Genomic DNA, 20,657 nt, shown 5'->3' on the forward strand with positions numbered 1-20,657 from the left:
CGGAAATAAGTTGATGATTTAGAACCGACACAAGGGCCGATGAGGGGCAGAGACCACAGATGTGAATGTGGGTGGACGCTGGGAGGGATGCAGGAATGAGCGCCAGCGCATGAGCTAAATCTATTCTCAAATTCAGAAACGAAACCAACGATGGAGAAAAGCTAAGGAAAAGAGAAGGGAATAACGAAATGAAGTTATTAGAACAAAACACGAGGATCTAATGAAAAAACCAACAAAGCAAAAGTTGGGACTTGGACGCTAGGGCAATTCAACATCTTGTGGGGATGATCATGAAGGAGCAGAAGCAGAGAAACAGTGGCAGGAGGACAAAGGGACACACGTCTGGGGACGGCAGGGGCTACGAAGTCAGGAGAGCACTCTGCACGGCTCCACGGGCCGACGGGGACATTCGACTGACACGGGCATCTCAGAGCAACCTGAGGTGCTGAAGCAAACCTAGGGAGGAGCAGCCTGCGCGACCCTGGGATGGCTGGAGGGAGGACTCGGCGTTGGGCCCTCCACCCGCAGAATGGGTAAGCGAACCCGGCAGGTGAGGAGGGGCTGGTGGAGCAGGGGGTGGGGGGCAGGGCAGGGGTGCGGCGGGTCAGGGGGTGGAGCGCAGCACAAACACAGAGCGGCGGCACGAGCGGCCCCACGGAGACGTGCCCCACGGCACAGGGTTCCCGTGAAGTCTGCAGCCTGTAAGGGGCGCGGTGGGTGCTCCGGGGGTTTGCAAACTGTGATGAGCGTGGAACCGGCGGCGAGTTCGGGGGATTTGGCTCTGCCTGTGATTGCTGAAGTTGGGAGACAACCCACACGCAGTGGCCGTACATTAGTGTCCCCAGGTTTTCAACATTAACTAAAATTCCTGCTGAGGCCCGGAAACTGTGTGGGGTGGTCAGAGTGGAAGTGCCCTCACTGCCAGCGCCCCGAAGACCCACGGTCGCGCGGTGAGGAGGGAAGAGCCCTCTGGGAGGGATGCACTCAGCCTGTCAGGTGTGGCAGCCCCTGCTCTGCCCTGGCCGCGACAGATGCGTCTCCGGGGGCAAAATCACTGCACAGGCAGCCATCGGGCTGCGGCAGACGGAAGGTTCTGGCAGCCTTCCCCCGCAAGCCCAGAAGGGCCTGTAGGTACCATGGGAGCAAAGTTAAAGCTGCGGAAAGTTCCGGCTGCCCTCGGCACCCACTCCTCTCACCTCCACACTCCAATTAATGCTTGTTCTCTGGCCGAGGCGGTGCCCGCATCCCGTGCCCTGGCACAGGCGGGTGGGGGCACCCGGGTAGCCCGGGCGCGGCACTCACCGATGAGGGAGTTGAGGGCCGAGTAGGAGCTGACGCGACGCATCTTGTCGATGGTCTCGAAGGACAGGATGTACTCCTCGTTCTCGGGGCTGCCCAGGGTGCTGCTGGCGCTGCTGCTGGTGCTGAGGTTCCCGGGGGAGAACGCCACGGAGCTGCCGGCTGGCCAGACAGCACGGTGGGGGTCAGGGTGCGCCTCCCACACGGCCCCCCACCGCCCTGTTGCCCGCTCCACCGCAGCCGGCCCACACCGCGGCGAGACGTCAGGGCCAGCCGGTGGGGCAGAGGGCACGCGCTCACGGCAGAGGAAGGGCGCGGCCCTTGTGTGTAGAACGGTTCAGAAACTCACACCCACAACTGTCCCCCCCAAGGACCCGATTTCCAGGATCTTACATTCTTCCGTCAAGCTCAGATTCTGTAAAGACTTGTTCAAGCTTCGGGCAGTGGTGACGGCACGAATGTTTCCATAGGAACTCACGGAGCGGAGTCTGGGGGTGCACGGGCTGTCCCGCACTGGGGTCAGGCTCCCACCCTCTGGGAGAGAGTCAAAGAAAGAGTTAATGGTGGGCTTTGGGGGGCAGTGCACCCCCTTAGGCAGGGGCCACAGCACGAGGTGACAGGAGCTACCACGGCTCGCCCCCCACTCGGTGCGGACCCGACACGCGTGTCGGGTAGGGAGGTGTAAGGAGCAGGTGACCAGAGCCCACCCCTGCTGTTCTGCGGGGGCGCCGTTCTAACAGACATTTCGGAGCAGGGCTGGCGGCCGGGGCGCCCTGAGGGCTGTGCCAGCAGCTCCGTGGCTCAGCTGCAGGCTGCTGCCCCTCAGGTGACAGCACAGCCACGGCCGGGGTGGTCCTGCCAGCCCCCTCCCTGCCCTGCTGCCCCTGTGCCCCCCTCTGGACCAGCTGTTTCCACCGAGCAAGTTCATTGTCACTTCCCTCCCCGGTGTTCTAGAAGCAGTAATGCTTTTGTTATTGATCACGAGCCCTCTTTCCTGCGGAGAAGCTGCGCTCTGGGGGAGGAGGCAGCCCATCACAAAGAAATATTAATCCAGTGACAAGGACAAACGGGAGGAAAGGAGCTGCGTAATGTGACGCAAGTGTATCACGGAAGAGCCGGCGAGCTTCCCCGTGCGCCCCCGTGGCACACGTTCCGCTATCCTTCAACATCCCCATGAATCTGATTTCCAAAGGTGGTAAAAAAGAAAGGGAAAGAGTCAGAGGGTCCGGGCGGCCCGTCCTGCTGTCCTTCCTAGCCTGTGTCGGGCCTGGGAGGGTGGGAGTCGGGGGGCCACTCCAAGGGGGCAGCTGTCTGACGTGGGTCCCTGGGGGGCGGGCAGGCGGGCCGCTCAGGCCGTGTGTGCAACGGCGCCGTACCTGTGGCCGCTGGAGAAGGCAAGGGGTAGTTCTTCTCCTCCTCCATGAACTGCAAGGCCACGGTGCAGAAATTGCTTTCGTACTGAACGACAAGATGACTCAGAGCCACCACCAGTTCCTGCCGGGAGGGACAAGGACAACAGCACTTATTGGCGGCTGGCGAAGGATTGCGGAAAAGCAGTGAGGCGGAGAGTTCACGCCGAGTGCCCAGATCACCACAGAAAAGAGAAAGGTTAAGACAAACTGCACTCGGTGTTGGCAGCGGGGACTGGCCCTTCCAGGGACGTGCTCGGGGGTGTCCGGAGGGAGCGGGAGCCTCTGGACAAGCAGTGAGGGCGGGATGGCTGGACGTGAGCGGCCGGAGCAGGTGTCCTCGGGGCGCGGGTGTGAACGACACGCTCCGGGGGGGGAGGGCGGTCGATCCTGGGGCCCGGGCTCAGCTACGTGTTGACTGGACCATGTCGCTGGGTGAGCCATTTGAATTCCGGGCATAGAAAAGCAAGATACGTCTGACAAGCCAGAGCACGCTCTTTTTACAAAATGCAAAACTTGCAAAGATAAATTAGTTTCCAGTCCCTGAAAGGCAAAGACACGATCCCCAGGCCCAAGTGCCCGAGGAGACGAGCGCAGCGGCTTCTGTCCGGTGATCACCTGGGCCCCAGCTTGCGTGTGAATCCCTGCCCCTCTGCACGGGGCCCTGGGACCCCCTCGGCGGCTGCCCTGTTGTCTCCTGCCCTAACCCCACACGGCCCTTCAGCTCCTCCTGTCGGCCTGTGCGCTGCTCCCAAACCCACCCCTGGGCCCTCTCTTGAAGCTCCAAGCCGACCTCAGCCTAAGTGCTCCTGTGACCCCAAACTCAGCGTGCCCTGCAGGCTGCTGGCACCACCCCTTCCCACTCAGCCCCCACTGGGGACTCCTGTGCCCAGGGAACCATGAACCCCCAATCCACCTCCCACCCAATCTGCCCAGAGTCTATCTGCACTGTGGCCCCGCGAGCCTCTCATGCCACTGCCGACGCCTCCGTGCCTGCCCGCGCCCTCTGCAAACCAGGGCACATGCCAGGTGGGGTCGCCTACCGGGCCCCTCCTGTCAAACACGCAGCCTATACGGTCTCCGAAAAGGACGGACCCTCCCCTTCACTCTGATGCAGGGCGGGAGGAGCCTGAGCTGGGCCCTGCAACGCTAACTCGCACCCAGATCCCAGGCCCGCTGATGTACAGACAGCCATTCAAGGTCAAACACTGGGGCACTGCCCATGCCCAGTGGCTCTGGACCAAGCACATCCTGCTGGGGTGGTGGCCACTCAAGGTGGCTGCTGCTGGCCATGGGCTGCTGGTGTGCAAGTGGCCACAAACGTGTGGGTAGTTCTGGCAAGGGTGTGCGGGCTGGGGCAGGGCCGCGTGCATTCTCAGCTTCTGGAAGCGGTTCAACACGGGCACTCCGACACCCCGAGGCACGAGGCCCAGCTCCCGTGGCACCCTGGCACTCCTAGGCATGAGGTCCGGCTCCTCTGTCCAGCAGCACCTCTCAGCCTCACAGGTCAGGGTCAGTCCCACCTTCTTCCCAACCTCCTGCCTCTGCTCACACACAGAACAAAACGAGGCTTTTCTCGCCTGGGTCCCAGGTACCCCCATGCCCTCGTGCCCCCACCCTGGGTCTAGCATGGACCTTTGAAGGAGCCACCACTCCTGCTCTGGGCCTGAGCACTTGCTGTTCCCTTTGCCTGGAAAGGCCTCCCCAAGTGTCCCCAGCTCAGCCCATGTTTCCTTCAGGGCTCCACTCAGATGCCCGAGGGCCCCACGTTCGCCAAGGGCTGCCCCCCGGACACGCTCTGCCTCCCTCAGAGCATGACCTGCCACGTCACACATGCGCCTGTTCAGTCTCCAGCCTGCCCCACCTCCAAGTGCGAGCCTTGGGAGGAGAGCCAGGTTAGGCTCCCTGCTAGGTGCTCAAGGCCCGGTGACCCAGGGCCCAGCACACGGGTGCCTAACGGGTATGCGCCAACGAACGGAGCCTTTCCCTTCAAATACGCTGTAATCTTCAGCATGTGGGGCACTTCACCGAGTGTCCTAGGGTTCAGGGCCACCAGGCCTGGGCATGTGCATCCCCCAACGGGAATCTGGCTACTGCTCGTTGGTTGTGTGGGAGGCCAGGTCAGGTGTCTTCCTGGGGTCCTCCCTGCGGCCTGCGTGTGCTGGCTGCCACCTCCTTGCTTCCTCCCCAGAGGGCTGTCCCCACTGTGCGTTTCCAACAAGTCACTGGCTGACACCTGGTGGCCCGCCGTCACGGTGTCTGACTCGGCCGTGACCACGGCACGACGGAGCAGCGTTCAGGGGAGCACGTCTACTCCGGGGTCACCTCCAGGCATCGGTGCTCCAGCCTGGGGAGCTCGTCCCCCTTCGTCTCCACCAGGGACCTGGGGCCTGGGCGGCCAATGAGGAACAGCGTCTGAGGCTGTCTGTCAGCCTCACCGTGGGTCAGACGTGCGGGTAAGGGAGGCCGACACCGGTGCCGCTCAGGAGGGTGGTGGTGAGGAAGCCGGAGCGCGGCTGTGGGGCTGGACGGGGGACCTACCCGCAACCCCTGGCCCTTCTGAGGAGGTGGGGGCGTTGGCGGGCTGGGCACTCTGGCTGTGTCCTTCGTGGGCAGCTTCGGGCCCAGGGATTCGGGAGGCTGCCGCCAGTCTGCGGACTCTGGGCTCATCAAGCAAGCTCACTAAGCAGGCGATGCTCTGCTACCTCACGGCCTCAACTAGGAAAGGACGCTCGTACTATAAAAAGTAATCAGACGTCATCTTTTCCACGCTGAGTACACGAGGCTTTGAAAACCCCGCATACATCCCGGTTTCTCTCCTCTGCTGCCCGCGTGATCAGGGCCCCAGCTGCAGGTCAGAGCCGGCGACCTTGGCCAGGGCCTGGGTGAGAGACGCAGTCGGGGCGGGTCAGCTCGCAGCGCTCGACGCCCACATCTGGGCTGTGCTCCAGACCCGCGGGCCCCGCAGCTGGGTCTCCCGGACCAGCACCTCGTGGGGCCATGGGCCACACCGGTCCCACCACGGGGCTCTGCAGATGGTGAGGGGCCCCTGCCTCTGAGCAGCTGCCACCGTCCTCTTCAAGGCTTCCCTGCCCCCCAGACTGCACCCTCGCTTCCTCCCCTAAACCTCTGTGCCCCACGTGCCCACAGCAAACGCCACCTGCCTGGCTTACTCGCTAGGCTGCCGTGGGCTGTCCGTCTCCCCTGCTAGCTGTGCGGGGCCCCAAGGCCTCCCTGCCCCATACCGGGAGCCGGCACTCAAGCGTTTGTTGGAAGAATGAAATACTTCTGTGCCGTGAGGGCAGGCACGCCCCTCGCACGCGGGGCAAGGCTACGACGAGCCCCTGCCCTCCGTCAGCCCCTCGCTGCCTCTCCTGCCGATACAGCCCCTGGAACGGCGGCAGCCCTGGGCGCAGCACGGTCCTTCACACCTGCACTGCACACACCCTCCGCCTGCCCTACGAGCTCCCCCTGCCCCTTACCCCCTGGGTCCTGGCTGCTGAGCCCTCATAACCCAGGGACAGGCTCCCACCTACGGAGGCCTCCCCTGGCGAGGCAGTGCAGGCGCCACTCAGACCTGTTCCGAGAGCTCTGCGCCCACCTCTGAGGTCCCACGTGTTTCTGGGTACTTTAGCACCACTGCTGGTGCCCGTGTCCGGCCCCTGAAGGCAGGATCATCTCCACTCTGCACGCCAGGGCCTGGGATGCAAGGGCTTGTTTGCTGAGCCCAGGATGGAGGAGCACAGGGGAAGAGCTGACCTCTGCCTCCTGGTGAGGCACATCTCTGGCTGACGTGCAGCCGTGCCTCTGGGATGCATCTACGGTGCTCAGCCCCCCAGCAAGGCAGACACCCCGATGCCCTCGGGAGACACCTGGCTACACCTGCGCATCCTCATGTCTAGAGGAGAGGGACAGCAAGTGGATCTGAGCCAGGGATGGGACGCCAGGGCCATGGAGGCATTCAGGGCCATGCTCGAGAGCACGGCAGGCCCAGGTGTTCCCACGGCCTCACCGGCCACTGTCCTGATACTGGAAACTGACAGGGATTTCTTCCAATTTTTATTAATATTCTTTTTAAAGATTATCTAAAAAGAAGAAAAAAAAGCTTTCCTTCTTTTAAAGGGATTTTAACGGACAAGTAAAGGAGCCACTCCTTTGCTGCTCTGACTGGGGGCGTCCGAGGGGGGGCAGCTTGCTGGTGGGGCTGCAGGAGACAAGCCTGCAATCGAGAAACTGTGGGCCAGTGAAACAGGGTGGACGCCAGGGTCTCATGTCGCGGTTCTGACGCTGCGCTAGGGAGTCGGGCACGTGAGCAACGAGGTAATCGCTCCCTGAAGGGAACAGGAGACCAGGGAGTCCTCCTGCCTCTCGAGTCTGGCCGAAGTGAAAAGCAGCGGGGTCCAAACGAGCACACGGCCCCAGGCCACAGCCCGTCCTCTGCCACTCCCGCCCCCGTCCCCCGTGCGGTGGTCTCGGCCGGGCACCTGCACGGCACCATGTGGACGCGGGCAGCCTTCCAAGGTCACCAGTAAAGCAGGCGGCCTGTGGCGCCTCTGCCCGGGTGACGGGGGTCTAGCTGTGCTGGGCCAACTTTTGACAAGAGGTGTGAGGTCTTGGACGGAAATCTGTGATATTTCTACATCTAAACAGACAAGTAAAAGCTTTCAACTTTATAAAAGTGTTTCGTTCAGCCGCTGACAAACACGGGGGCGGGGAGGGGAATACACTACACAAACCTTTCCGTCTGTCTGTGGGTGTCTACTGCTCTTTTGAGTCTCCATCATGTGTGTATGTGTTGCTCCCAGGCAGGAAGGAGCCTATTATACAAGCTGCCGGGAGGCGCAGCCCTGTTAAATGCCTTTAAATGAAGCAAACACATGAGTATCTGGTGAAGAAACGCATTTTGTAGAGAATTAAACAAACATTTAAAGGTCTGCTCTCTGAAGGGTGCGCGCCAAGTGGGACATGAGGGCTCACGGCTGCGGTCAGGGTCGCCGGCTCAGACCCCCGGGCGCCGCAGGAGACGGGTCGCAAGGCGCTCTGCTGCTGCCTGCGGACCTGGGGCCACGCACCTTGCGGACCACAGGGCTCCCGTCGTTGATCAGCTGGGCCAGCATCATGGCCACGTTGTGGTCGATGGTGGTCGAGTGGTCGGTCCTCTCTGCGGAGTTGCCCACAAAGGTTCCGAGGGCGAAGACTGCCGCGCAGCGCACCTGCAAGAGGGGCCGGGGTGCGGTCACACCACGGGGTGGTTGGCATCTGGCCCCAGCCCGGCACCACCTGCCCCGACAAGGCAGCAGAGCACCGCCGGGCACCACCAGGACGCGGGGGGCCCGAGGCCAGGCCGTGTGGCGGCTCGGTGTCGGCCCTCTGCACGCGGCAGCCAGGCCTCAGCACGCTGGTGGCGGGCTCACCTCAGGGATGGGGTCAGAGAGGAGGCTGCAGAGCTTCTCGTGCGCGCTGTCCCTCACGCCACACCACCTGGCCGAGTCAAAGTTCTGCCAGATGCGGCCCAGACAGATGGCCACCCACTGGCGCAGGAGCGGGTGCGGGTCGTTGAGCTGCTCCAGGCAGATGGCGATCAGGTTTCCCTGGAGGCAGGCCTCCTGCAACAAGGCAGACGTCACCCACATCACACCCGACCCCAGGGCAGGGGATGGCTTGCGGGGACCACAGCCCCGTTGCTCAGGAAACTCCCACTTGCAGCAGATGCTCAGTTTTCCTCATTCCAGATCCTGCCAGTTTCAGCTCCCCCCGCAACGGCGGGCTCCATGAAGGCCCCGCCCGCCCTCGGCGCCCCCTTCTCCGGGAGACCGCGTCATGGACACTCAAGCCCGCAGGGCAGCCGGGGCGGCCACCACACTCACCTGCCCCGTGTTGTAGCTGTTGACGATCACAGCGAGGATGAAGGCCGTCATGGTCCGGTGCTCGGCCTGGAAAAAGGAAGTCGGCCTGGTTTTGCTCCCCCCGTGGTGGAAGCCCAGCCCTCCCCAGCACAGCGGAGCTCCCCTCCCTGGGCCCCTGTGATGAGCCAGGCGTGCAAGGTCACGAGGGGCAGCTCTGGTGCCCTTGGACTGGAGTCTCCAGACAGGAAAAGCCCTTGTAGGAGGGCCTGGCTCTGCACTGGCCGCGGAGCACAGGGGGTCCCCGAGGTGTGAATGCGGCCGGACGGGACACGTCTGCTGTGCTGCTCCGGGAGCGGAGGGCTGTCCCACCGGCAGGAAGCACCCGACCGCTCACCCCTCAGCCTCGTCCAAGCCCCTGGAAGCACACTGTCCTCGCCGAGCACACTGGCGGAAAATGCATGAGTCCCACACCCTAACTCCATTCCAGCTTCTTCCTTCCAGAGCTTCCATCATGTGGACCTGCGTTCACCCTGCCCTCCTCTGTGGCCCTGCTGCTGTGGGGACCGCTCAGCCGATTTTAACGGTTTTGTGGGGCCTGATGTTTTTAATGTGCACCCTGAGCAGAGTCTGAAGCTGATCCTTCCTGTGCTCGCCCGTGGGTTAGTCAAGGCCGCTACGGCGCCGCCGACTGCAGCCTCCCTCCTCCGGCCTTAACCCCTGGGTTTCCTGATGGCCGTCGTCTGTTTGTTCAGCCAGTGCTTACTGAGATCTGGCGACACGTTTGCCAATTCCTCCGTCTTGTGCACTGTGTACGTCCCTGTGGGTTCAGATTCCACGTGAAGCATGGTCTTCATAAGGCTCTGCGCTGGGGGTCTGCGTGCAGCGGGCTCTGAGTCTCTGACCACGTGTCCTAAATGTGGGGCGGTGGAGGGTCCTGGGGTGACAGTCCATTTCCTCCAGTGCCGGCATCCATCACCCGGTGGAGCTGTCCGCTCCCATGCATAGGCCCTCTTCTTGTTCCGGTTGCCTTCGAGATTTCCTACTTCCATCAGGATGAGTCTTTGTGTGGATCTGTTTTTATTTAGCCTCTTCAAGATACTGAGCTGGGGCACCTGGGGCTCCGTGCTTGAGCGTCTGCCTTGGGCTCAGGGCGTGACCCCGGGGTCCTGGGATCGAGTCCCACGTTGGGCTCCCCGCAGGGAGCCTGCCTTCTCCCTGTGCTCTCTGCCTCTCTCTCTGTGTCTCTCATGAGTAAATAAAATCTTAAAAAAAAAAAAAAGATTCACTGTGCTTTTTAAAACTGAAAACTTGTTCCTTTCTTCCTATTGGGAAAATTCTTAGCCGTGGCATGTTCAGGTCCAGCTTCTCCCCGCTGTTCCGACAGTGCACTCTGGCCTCAGGCTGGGAGCAGCGGGACCCCTCCTCACGGGCCTCTGAGCCCCCTTCACGCCGTCTGTTTGCTTCATCCTGGGTGGTTTCTCCAGGAATTCTGTCACTCACAGCACTGGTCTGAGTTTACTTCACCTGCAGGGCTTTGAGCGGCAGTGACTATGTCTTCTGTTACAGGTTCTCCCCCCTTGAATCTGAGTATTTACCCAAAGAATCTAGTTGGTCATTTTTGAGGATGAGTAAAAAGGGAAAAACATTATTTTCTCATCACAGGGTAAAAGTACTCCTGAGGACACAACATAACGTATTCCTGAACGTAATTAAACAAATGTGTCATTCAGTCGTCTTGCACACACTTACTCATACGGACTTTACAGTCCTGCTCAGAGAACTCTAGGACTCTCGGGTCTTGGGTGCTCATTTCCCACTGGTGACTGCCCGTGCTCCTCCCCACCTGTGGCTGCGGCTCTAGGCTCCGCGCTGTGCGAACCCCCTGCAGGAGCTTGTGCCTTTGCTTCTAGGCCCCTGGAGATCCCGGCTGCTGCCCCGGCTGGGACGTGCACACACGGGGCCGTGTTCCCAAGCAGGCTCCTGGCTTTCAGCCACGATCCCTTCTTGCGCTGCTGCCACATGGCCCCCATCCTGAGTGCAGACTCAGGGTCTGCTGGGCCGGGGACCCCAGGGTCAGTGCTTCCTTCCCACCATGGCTCTCCTCAGACTTCTGGCTTCGGTTTTTGGCATTTGGCAATTTTCTCTTTGGAATTTCACTATAGGTTCCCAACATTGATGGGTCCCGGCTTGACGCTCCACCCGTACCAACTCCGCTCACCACTTTACCACGACTAGTCGCACAGGGCCCTTTCCATCTGGTTGACCATATCCTTGCTCACCCAGAAAAGAGGGAAGCAACTGTTTCCAAACCTCCATGAAGTGTCAACTTTTGCTGCCTAGGATGATGCTGAATTACCGCACTTAAGTTAAAACACGCAGGTACCGTTTGCCTTTTATGCAATGAGCCTGTTTTTAATGTCTTCTGGCTTTTCTTCGGCAACCAGCACTTAGTTCAGGACACCAAGGCTGTGCAAACACTTTAAGTACACTGGCAAAAGTCAGGTATGTCAAGGAGCGACTCAGGACGTCTGTTTTGTTCTCTCTGCCGTGCTCGGAACTGCTACAGGGAAGGAGTCTAGGGATTAATTACAACACATTTGTAGGAGTCGCTGTAAATGCTGCTGTAGGTTACTACTGTTGAAGTGTTTTAATAAAACAAAATAATCTGAAACTTAGACATTCACTCTCTTCTTTCCTCCCCTCCCTCCCTTCCTGCTTGATTCATAAGGCACACGGGCAACTTGTCATGTTCCAGAACCTTCCCTGGGCATGTGAGCTGTCATACTGCAGACGTGCAAGCACTCATTAATCTAATTCGGTTGACAGGCTGTGAGGGAGAGTGGCTCCTACTCTATCGTAGAGACGTACGTGCCAGGGAGACAAATGACAACAACCAAACCAACCCGCGCGCCTCTCCTACTCAGACGCAGAAAGGAAAAAGCCCTGAAAGCAGGTGTTCTCGGGCCCAGGTGAGGCACGTGCCCTCAGCCCGACGTGGCCCCTCCGCCCGCAGGGAGCCCCTCGCCACAGGTACCCCAGAGCGTGACAGGGGAGCAGAGACAAACGACACGATCTCAGGACTGTCCAAGGGGAAGCGAGGGTGGGCTTACTGGCATGTAAGGGTCGGCCAAGACGGACAGGAAGTATTTGTGACCGTTGTCCTTCACCAGGTCAGCTTGACACGACTGGGGAGAGAAAGAGACAGGGAGAAGCCATGAGTGCAGGTGCCTGGGAGGGCCCTTTGCTTCCCGTGATGTGTGAAGAATGAACGTGCAGTGAACGTTTTATGTCCTAGTGACTTCCTCAGGCCCAATGTTCGTTTGGTGAAACAGCTCGAACGGCTGCTCGCAGACAGCGTCCTCGGCTGCGGCAGAGCGGCTGGCAGCGCTGAGGGGTTCTCTCAATGCCTCCGCCTGCCCGACAGGAGGGGCCCCGGCTGCAGGACCCCTGGGAGGCCCCCTTGGCCTCTGCAGCCCCTGCCCACACCCTCCCCGGTGTCTGCAGACAGCCCCTGCCGAAGCTTTCCTTAGGATTTTGCTGGGACTTAGAAACAGGACAATCTGTGTGCGTACAATCGTTATGAACCATGTGTGTCACACGCTTCAACAGGTGCTTCCTGGGATAGAGGCCCAACTCTTTACCCCAAAGGAGGAGCCCTGAGGGGGTAACTGCAGCGTTAAGTGTAAGCCAACTGTCAGGGGTGCGGCTCTTCCCAACTCTTCAGCCCGCTCCACACCTGCCAGCACCTGTGTGCACCAGCGGGGCTGTGGGTCCGTGAGCTCAGCACACATTCGAGGACCCGCAGGTGCCAGGCACTGGCCTGGTCCTGGACGGAGGGACGACCCACACCCTGCTCAGTTTCTGGAGAAGACCCTGGGGGCTGGGGGACTCAGGGACAGGAGGGGGTGCCTGTGCTGAGGGACAGCAGTGAGTCTATCCTGTGGGCTTTGGACGCTGTGCAGAGGCTTGAGGACACCTGCAGGGTCACAGGGGAGGGTGAGCCAGACCGGAAGGGGGAGGCACATGCACCAAGAGCACAGCGAAGGGGATGACCCCGGAGACGGGAGATGGGAGGAGACAGTTCTGGCAGCATCCGGGCCAGAGGGACTGAGTGACCAAGAGGTGGGGAGGTGGTCACAGGCCCTCGGCGAAGGACAGACATCAGGAGGAAGGTCCACGTACATGCTCCAGAGAGCAGAGTGCAATCCTAGCTGACCTAGATGGGAGTCATGCCCATGTTGGGTGGGAACCAATGCCACAGAGGGGAAAGAGGGTGCTCGGGACGAGGACACAGGAAACAGGCGCCTGGGAACAGGGGGCTGGTGAGCGATGCCCAGGGCGGAGGAGCTGGGACCCCGGAGAAGGGAGCCTAGCTCGGAGGCAGCGGCCGTGTTACCAGAGGCCCTGACGGCACACCAGGCTGGCAGGTCTAGGGGCATCCTGCAAGTGCTGGTTCTTAAGGGGCTCACACGATCGTGTCCTGGACACTCAGGGTTCGGGTGCACAGCGTCAAGAAAGGTTTCTGCTTGCACGGAGGAGACCTAAAGGCAGAGCTGGAGGCAAGAAGCTAGGTCCCAGGCCGGGCTGCTCCCGTCGCTACCTGCTGGGGCCATAGTATAAAAATCGGTGCTCAACTCGTGGAGTCAAAGGTAAACACGTGGCGTAGGCACAAGCCTCTGAGATGGACACACAAATCCTGGATGCTCTTACGCTTGGAGAGGGTGACCCTCGGAACGTGGTCACGATGCTAAGTGGGCTCCAGGCCTGACACCCGGAAGGACTGATCAGCAGCACTTGGGGTAACGCGTCCCCAGAGACGTGGAATCTCACCCGCTGCATCCAGGGACAAAGGCCATTACCGCAGGAGTGAGGACGAGCAGCTGAGGAAGGGCGCTCCCAGCAACGGGGGGAGAAGACCACGTGCTCCCCGCCGCTGGCAGACCGAGCCCCCGGCCCGCGCCGCCCCGACACGGCCTGCTGCCGGGTGTTCCGTCCTCGCGCTGATACACCGATGGGGAGGCCTCGGCTCGGCCGTGCAGGTGGGAGCCCCGCGGGCTGGGGAGCGGGGGGTCAGGAAGCAGTGGGCGCCAGCGACTCCGGGCGGCAGGCTGATGCCCCAAGAGCCAGGGAGGCCAATTAAGTGCGCAGTTTGCGGTAATACCACGGGGACTCCCTGCTCTGAATGGAGGGTGTGACGGGAGAGCGACAAAGACGGGAGCACGATGTCCTCTCTGTAGAGACGTGGTCCACAGGGGCCCGGGAGAGAACAAAGGCCGGGCGCCCGCCTCCGAGAACAAAGGCCCCTCTGTGCTTAACAGCAGAGCTTCGACAAGGCACATCAAGGCCGACGCGTTTACAGGGGAGCTCCTCCAGCGCGCCTCATCACAGCTCCACGGGGTCACTAATTCTCGCCCTACTAATTCTGCACCGAGGCGTGTGCCCCGGCGAGGTGGTCACGCCAGGACCGCCGGCAGCGCCATCTCTCCAAGGGCCTCCTTCCCTGTGGGTCCTCAGCCGGGGTCTCTTGCCAGCTGGCTCTGAGCTTGCTCAGACTTTCACCAACTCAGCCGTCTCACCCCTGCCCTCGGTCCACACCGCAGGCAGGGACCCGGGACACACGTGCCCCGGCCGACTGCCTCATCAGAAGGAAGGAAACACGAGGCCTTTCGACGACAAAGGCACAGAAATGCAACCCACGGACGCACACTGCGCAGGCTCGGTGGAAAGCCCCGCGGAGCCTCAGGGCTCGGGGCTCGGGCAGCTGAGACTCCCCCTTGGCAGCTGCTTCCCGGGCCCTGTCTGTCGCCCCCAGATCCAGCTGCAGGTACGACACACGCAGGCCGGAGGGGAGGCAAGGGCACGAGTACAAATGGCCTTTCCAACCGGCCCCTGCCCCACCACATGCAAAACCAACTCTGACGTGCTTTTAATTCTTGCTACAGCTCTGGTTCTCCTCTCTCGGGCTCTCAGGGAGTTTAAAACGGGGACGGGGAGGTGAGGAAGAGAAGCAGAGCCGCAGGGAAGGGAGCGCACGTTTCACTGTGGCACCAGGCGAGGCAGGTGGGATAACCTGGGAGCCCTCTTCATCCTCCTCCACGCAGCTACCCTCCGTTCCGCGGGTGCTCGGACATGGATGGGACAGCCCTGAGCACCAGTGGGCACGGGCTGCGCGGGACGTGCTCTGAACCTGGAGAAACCCACCCAGAGGGAGAGTCATGCTTCCCGTCCACATGGGTCCTGGAGCTCAGGCCGACGTAAGAGAAAAGACCCAGAGTGGGCTGTGGGGTGGCGGTTCCCCAGGTGACGGGTACCAGGTGCCCACAGAGATGGGGGGGTGGTGGGATGTGCACATGCTCAGTTGTAGCAAAGGCGCGAGGTCATATAACCAGAGGTGCCTGAGAAAATGAGACCAGGGCAGGACTTCTGCCTACTGGCCACAGGAGCTCACAGCACCTCACAAATTCGGCAGCAGGTCCATTGGGCAGCTACCCTGGGACCGACTTGCCTCCGCACGCCTTGCGCCCTGGTGACGTGTCATATTCCCGGCCTGCCCCCCCCCCCCACCAATGCCAAAAATGCTTAAATATACGGGGCAGCTGGCTGGCTCGGCTGGATGAGCCTGTGACTCTTGATCTCGGAGTTGTGAGTTCAAGCCCCACACTGGGTGCAGAGATGACTTAATAACATGGAAAAAAAATATTCTTGCACTGGATGCTCTTGTGTCAGAGGTAAACCTCGGAACGAAGACACACCACGTGTGTTGTAAACAACTGGGACCAATGGGAAAAATCACTGGCACATGTGAATGCTTTCACACTTTCAATCTACTTTTTTGGTACATGTTCCAAAATTTGTAAATATATTTACAAGATGAAAAATCAAAATGCTACCGGAAGGCAGAGATGGAGAAGTCGGCTCCCTTCCTCTGTCTCTGCAGGGGTTGCAGAGACTCAGCATGATTATACATTAATGTGGAGAAGGGACATCTGGATACAAAGCGAAAATAAATGTGAAATAAGATGCAAGTGTAAACCTCCCTCCACCACTAGTGTAAGTGCTTTGTTAGTTTCTTACTGATTCTCCCGATTTTTCTCTACGGAAACCTAGGGGACGTGAACACAGAGACCAAGCCACCCTTCCCTTAAATGCGAGGACCGCTCCCTCTCTGTACGACAGCCTGGCCACGTGGGAAGTGTCTTCTCCTCGCAGTGAGGAGAGTGTGGCTCGGTCAGGCCCACGGGGGCAAGGCTGTAAATTCCCACAAGCAACATGGCCCCGTCGCGGGACAAATGCATCTGCCGTCCTGCAGCGCGTCCTGCCGTGAGACACCTGAGGGCTCGCCCATCTAAGAAGTGAAAACCCGTTTTTGGTGCCACCCTGCTGCACCCGTGCCTCATCGTGGAAGGACTCCCTTCCCCTACGTGTAAGTAGTAAGTAAGGTTCACTTGTATTTCTCTTTCTGGGAATTGCTAGGTCATGGTCATCTTTTGACCAATTCTCTGCTGGACTGTCAAGTGTTGTTCTTCATTTCTTGGAGCTCTTTACATATGACGGCTGGTTTTCACCAGGGAGAGTTTTAAATACCATCCCCCTCCAATTTTTTGTCTTAAGACTTTGCTAGTTTTTCCCCCCATGCAAATGTTTTATTGTTATGCAACCAAATCTATTAATTTTCAAAGATGTGTAGACTTTAAATCATGGTTGAAAGGACTAATCACTCTAAGGCTAAGATAGAATTTGCCTGGGTTTTCTTCTACTGCTTCTATTCTTCATACTTAATCTATCTCTTTAAAGTCAATTCTGATGTTTGGGGTGCACAGTCGGATCGCTAGCTACCCTCACACCAGAAAGTCAGGAGCCCATCATCCTTGCTGCCCTGATCTGAGCTGCTGACTCGACTACACAGTGCCGTGCGCGCGCCGAGGCCCGTCTCTGTGGAGCCCATTTGTCTGCCTGTCTGTCCATGATCTGTCCAACCCCACGTCGCTCTTCATTGTTGAGGCTTTGTCCTAAGTTTCGATGCCTGGTAGGGTTAGCTCCTTCCCATTTTCCTTTCTATTCAGAGTCTCCCTGGCGATTCCTATTCATTTCTCCACAGGAAGTGCAGAGCGTGTCTGTCTAGTTCCAGAGAAGAGGGAGGGGGAAAAGGAACCTGCTGGTAGTTTTATTGGGATTGTATTAAAGCTTAAATTAATTTAGGGAACACTGACATGCTGACGATGACGGATCCTTCTGTGAAGGCGCAGCACATGTTTTCATTTGTTCGGGTGGATTTCTGCGTTCCTCAGGAATGTTTTACGGTGTTCGTGTCTCGGGTTTATCCCCAGATTTAGGGGGCACGTACCTTCCACCGGTTGTTCCTGTGATGTCTGTACGTTAATCTTGAGTCCCCTGCCTCGTAGCGCCCCTCATTAGCAGCATCGAATGGACTCCACGGGGCTTTCCAGGCGCACCGTGTGTCAGCCGCAGTGGTTCACTTCTACTTTTCTAGTCTCTGTGCCTTTAGTTGTGGCCTCTGCGTGACGGTGGCTTTTCATTCTGCCTGCTTGTTGTTCTCAGGGTTTCTCTGTTAAGGATGATGCTGGCTTTGGGGCTGATACCAAACTATTTTCAGTGTTCGAGAAGCAGCTCGGGATGCTCCTGTATCGTGTGGTTCTCCTCCTTCATGAGAAGATCGATGTCGGCCTTCTGCCTACTAACGTCTCGAGGATGACAGGGAGCCAGCCCCGCATCCGGGAGGAGCCCGCTGGGCAACACGGTGCTGTCCCTTCCGGACACTGTGCTGGATACAGGGGCCTTGTGGTTTGCTTTTGTGTGTGGACTTTTTCAGTTTTGTGTGTGTGTGTGGTGACACACATGAAACATAAAATTCGCCATTTTATCCATATTTGAAGCATACGGCTGGGTGGCATTAGGCACACTCACGCAGTTGTGCATTTTAGGTTTGGGCGTCGGTGTCCCATGTGCCCCGGGAGCAGGCTGGCGCTGCTTGCCTTCCTTCCGCTGCTCCGGGGGGGTGAGGGCTGCTGGGGTTCTGCAGCCCCGGGGGTGGCCGGGCGGCCAGGTTCTCTCTGGCCCCTTCCCTGGTCCGTGTAGGGAAGCTGGCCTGTTTGAACCTTCCACTTCTTCGCAGTCGGTTTGATCAGTTGTAGTTCCCTGGAACTACAAGTGTGCTGCATCCAGGCTATGGCTGCATTTTCAAGGATGCACAAAATAATCTCCTGAGTCACTGTGCTCTTCTTCCTGCGGTTCTTCCTCCCTTGTCCCTTCCTGATGGTGCTCTGTCCCCTTCATCAGGTAACTTGATTTCCCCCCAAGAAATAGCTTTTCATTTACTGTTAAGTTTTTATTTCATTTTTTTTGCGAACTCAGAAAAGTCCTTTGATCTTTTACCAGCTTTTTCCTGTGTGTCTAGAGCTCCTTCTGTTTCACGGTGTCATCCTAGCGGGCTGCTTACTCTACTCTGCTTCTGTCAGGTGGCGTGGGGACGTAAGGTTGCCATGTTCTTCTCTGAATGTGGCTTTAGCTAGAGTCCGTGGGTCTGATGGGCATTACTTTCAATATCTGTGCTTTTGGAGACTATAGTTTTGTTCCATATTTTTCCTTTGACACAAGACCAAAGGCAATTGCTTTAAAAAAAAATAGATTTCTAGTTGGAAGGCTTATTTTGTTTTCAGTTACTGTTATTCATTTCTGATCCTACTATGCACAGTCTGTACTATTGCTGCTTTCTGAAAAAAATTTATAAGATTTCTATATATTTGAGAGAGAGAGAGAGAGAGAGAGAGCGTGCGCACACACGTGCACTAGGGGAGGGAGAGGGAGACTCCCCCTGAGCAGGGAGCCTGATGCAGGACTCGATTCCAGGACCCTGAGATCATGACCTGAGCCAAAGGCAGAAGACCCCAACCAACTGAGCCACCCTTACTTTTTGGAATTTCTTAAAAGTTTCTCGTGACCTAATAGATGGCGAGACCTTGTAAATAGAGTTCCCTGCGTGTTCTTAGGTCTGCCCTACTTCTACGTCTATCTTATTCTTAACAAAAGCAGCAGCAAGAATCTAAGTGCCTGGGCCCTACTACGTGCCCTGTGCCCTGGAGACATAGCCCAGCACCGGCTCTGCATCGCCACCTCGAGAGGAAGTGGTTGGAACTCCCATTCTGATACAGAGAGGCCAAAGTCAGAATAGGCAGTGACCTGCCGAGGTCCATGGGGGGCAGAGCCGGAGCCCCAAACCAAGGCCGGTCCAGATTGCATGCACCTTTATCACTTCCCTTACTGCAGAGGCTTTTTTTTTTTTAAAGATTTTATGTATTTATTCATGAGACAAACACACACACACACACACACACACACACACACACACACAGAGGCAGAGACATAGGCAGAGGGAGAAGCAGGCTCCATGCAGGGAGCCCGACGTGGGACTCGATCCTGGGACCCCAGGGTCACACCCTGGGCCAAAGGCAGCACCAAACCGCTAGGCCATCAGGGCTGCCCACAGCAAAGACTTTTAAAGTCCATCCTCTCTATTCTCTGGGTGGACAGGGGACACACAGGCTTCTAGTTGGTCACCTAATTCTCTCCCTGACAGCTGTGGATGCTCCCACCCTGGCGGAGCTACGTGGCTCAGAGGCTCCTACCCGGCGGCAGGGTCGGGCTGCTCCTGCTCTGGGCCTGGAAGGCTGCCGTTTCTACTAGAGGAATACAGGGAGGGAGGAGGAGCCGCGGGACGGCCCTCAGTGGCCTATTCCTCCCACCTTCAGGTCCAGCTCCCCAAAGGCAGCCAATCTCAATTCTTTTGGAGAGGTTTTTACGAGTTTACTTCTAGCTTTCAAAAATAATGGCTAGTGTTTATTTAGCAACTGTAGACGTCTACTGCTCCATCATGGAAGATGAGGATTTCGCTTTTGCACTTGCGACTGTTTGCCCCAACTCTCCAATACGATCTCGCCGTAGCCCCTGGTGAAGTCCACACTCAGCGTGTTACACAGAAGCAAATCTTTCTCACCGGCGAGTCCAGCTGCGTGCTCGATTACATTTCCTCACCATAAACCTTTTGTTTCACTTACTTTTTTTTCTAATGCTTCTGGGGACGTCGGGCCATCCCTCCCCTCAATTTTGCACCTGCTCAGCCTATCGGATAACCGTCAGCTCCTGCATCTCCATCCACCTGGCCCAGGGGAACTCTGCTCTGCTCTGGGTGGTTCTGGTCTAGGCCAAGAAGTGGCTCCACCCCAGAGCCGGCCCTTCTGCTGGACTGGCCCCCGTGTTTCCTGGAGCTCATCTGAGATTCCTGGACTCCTTTGAACGATCTGATTAATTTCTATAGCACTGCTCTACTCGTATCCCAGCCGGGCCCTAAAACTGTCCCCGAGGGTCATGCTCAGCCCTGACCACTTGGTGCTGACTGCCCAGCAGCAGGATGGGCAGCAGTGATGGAGAAATGCTTCTGGGCCAAAAAGTCGTCTCTTAGTCTTCGCCCCCTCACACGAGGCGCTTGCAGGCGGAGTTTGTTTTCACCAAGTGTGTCTCGGCTCCAGGCCCTCTGTCCCCCACTGGAGGCATCAGAGCATCCTTCAGGTACAGCCTCTCAAGGCAGCCCTGCCGGCCTCCGGATCTGCTTCTTGCTTCTTTCACTGGACGTCCTGCATCACGACTTCTGGGTTGGCTCTTTCCACTCACCCCCGCTTTGCTACACTCTCAGCTCTTTGAGGACGAGGACCCTATATTATTACCCTGTATGGTCCCCAAATGTAGCACAACCTGGCTCCTATCAGAGGCCTACAAAGCATTTGCTGAAGGAATAAAAAAGCCAATGTGTACACAGAGAAGTATTATGATTCCTAATCACAGACGCTAATCACACCCAGTAACTGCTTCCAGGGTGGACGTTTGAGTCCACACGTGCCACCCGTGAAAGGAGGAAGGAAAGAGCGGCAGAGCCAGGAGAGCAAGGCCTGGCCTCTCCTCGCCTGTCCTGCGGGCTTGCACCCAGAGCCTGGAGCCCAGGGCACTGCCAGGTGCGGCCTCACAGTCCAAGCTGGTGCTTCCCGGACCATGGCGAAGCCCAGCCTTGACTGCGGACTCCCCGTGTCAAAAC

General features: G+C 58.4%; 1 protein-coding gene across 3 annotated transcripts in view; it reads right to left on the reverse strand.

Annotated features, from left to right (window-relative positions):
• The window catches only part of RPTOR (regulatory associated protein of MTOR complex 1), a 329,546-nt gene that overhangs the window by 46,753 nt on the left and 262,136 nt on the right, over positions 1–20,657 (reverse strand). For all 3 annotated transcript variants that reach the window (XM_025999917.2, XM_025999918.2, XM_072746474.1), the window contains 7 exons: positions 11,665–11,739; positions 8,576–8,641; positions 8,123–8,314; positions 7,781–7,921; positions 2,676–2,793; positions 1,693–1,833; positions 1,303–1,461 (listed from right to left, as the gene is read on the reverse strand). In XM_025999917.2, coding sequence (XP_025855702.1) covers positions 1,303–1,461; positions 1,693–1,833; positions 2,676–2,793; positions 7,781–7,921; positions 8,123–8,314; positions 8,576–8,641; positions 11,665–11,739 — 892 coding nt within the window. The remainder of the gene's footprint in view (positions 1–1,302; positions 1,462–1,692; positions 1,834–2,675; positions 2,794–7,780; positions 7,922–8,122; positions 8,315–8,575; positions 8,642–11,664; positions 11,740–20,657) is intronic.

This window comes from Vulpes vulpes, chromosome 2 (genome assembly GCF_048418805.1).
Source record: "Vulpes vulpes isolate BD-2025 chromosome 2, VulVul3, whole genome shotgun sequence".
NCBI classification, from domain to species: domain Eukaryota; kingdom Metazoa; phylum Chordata; class Mammalia; order Carnivora; family Canidae; genus Vulpes; species Vulpes vulpes.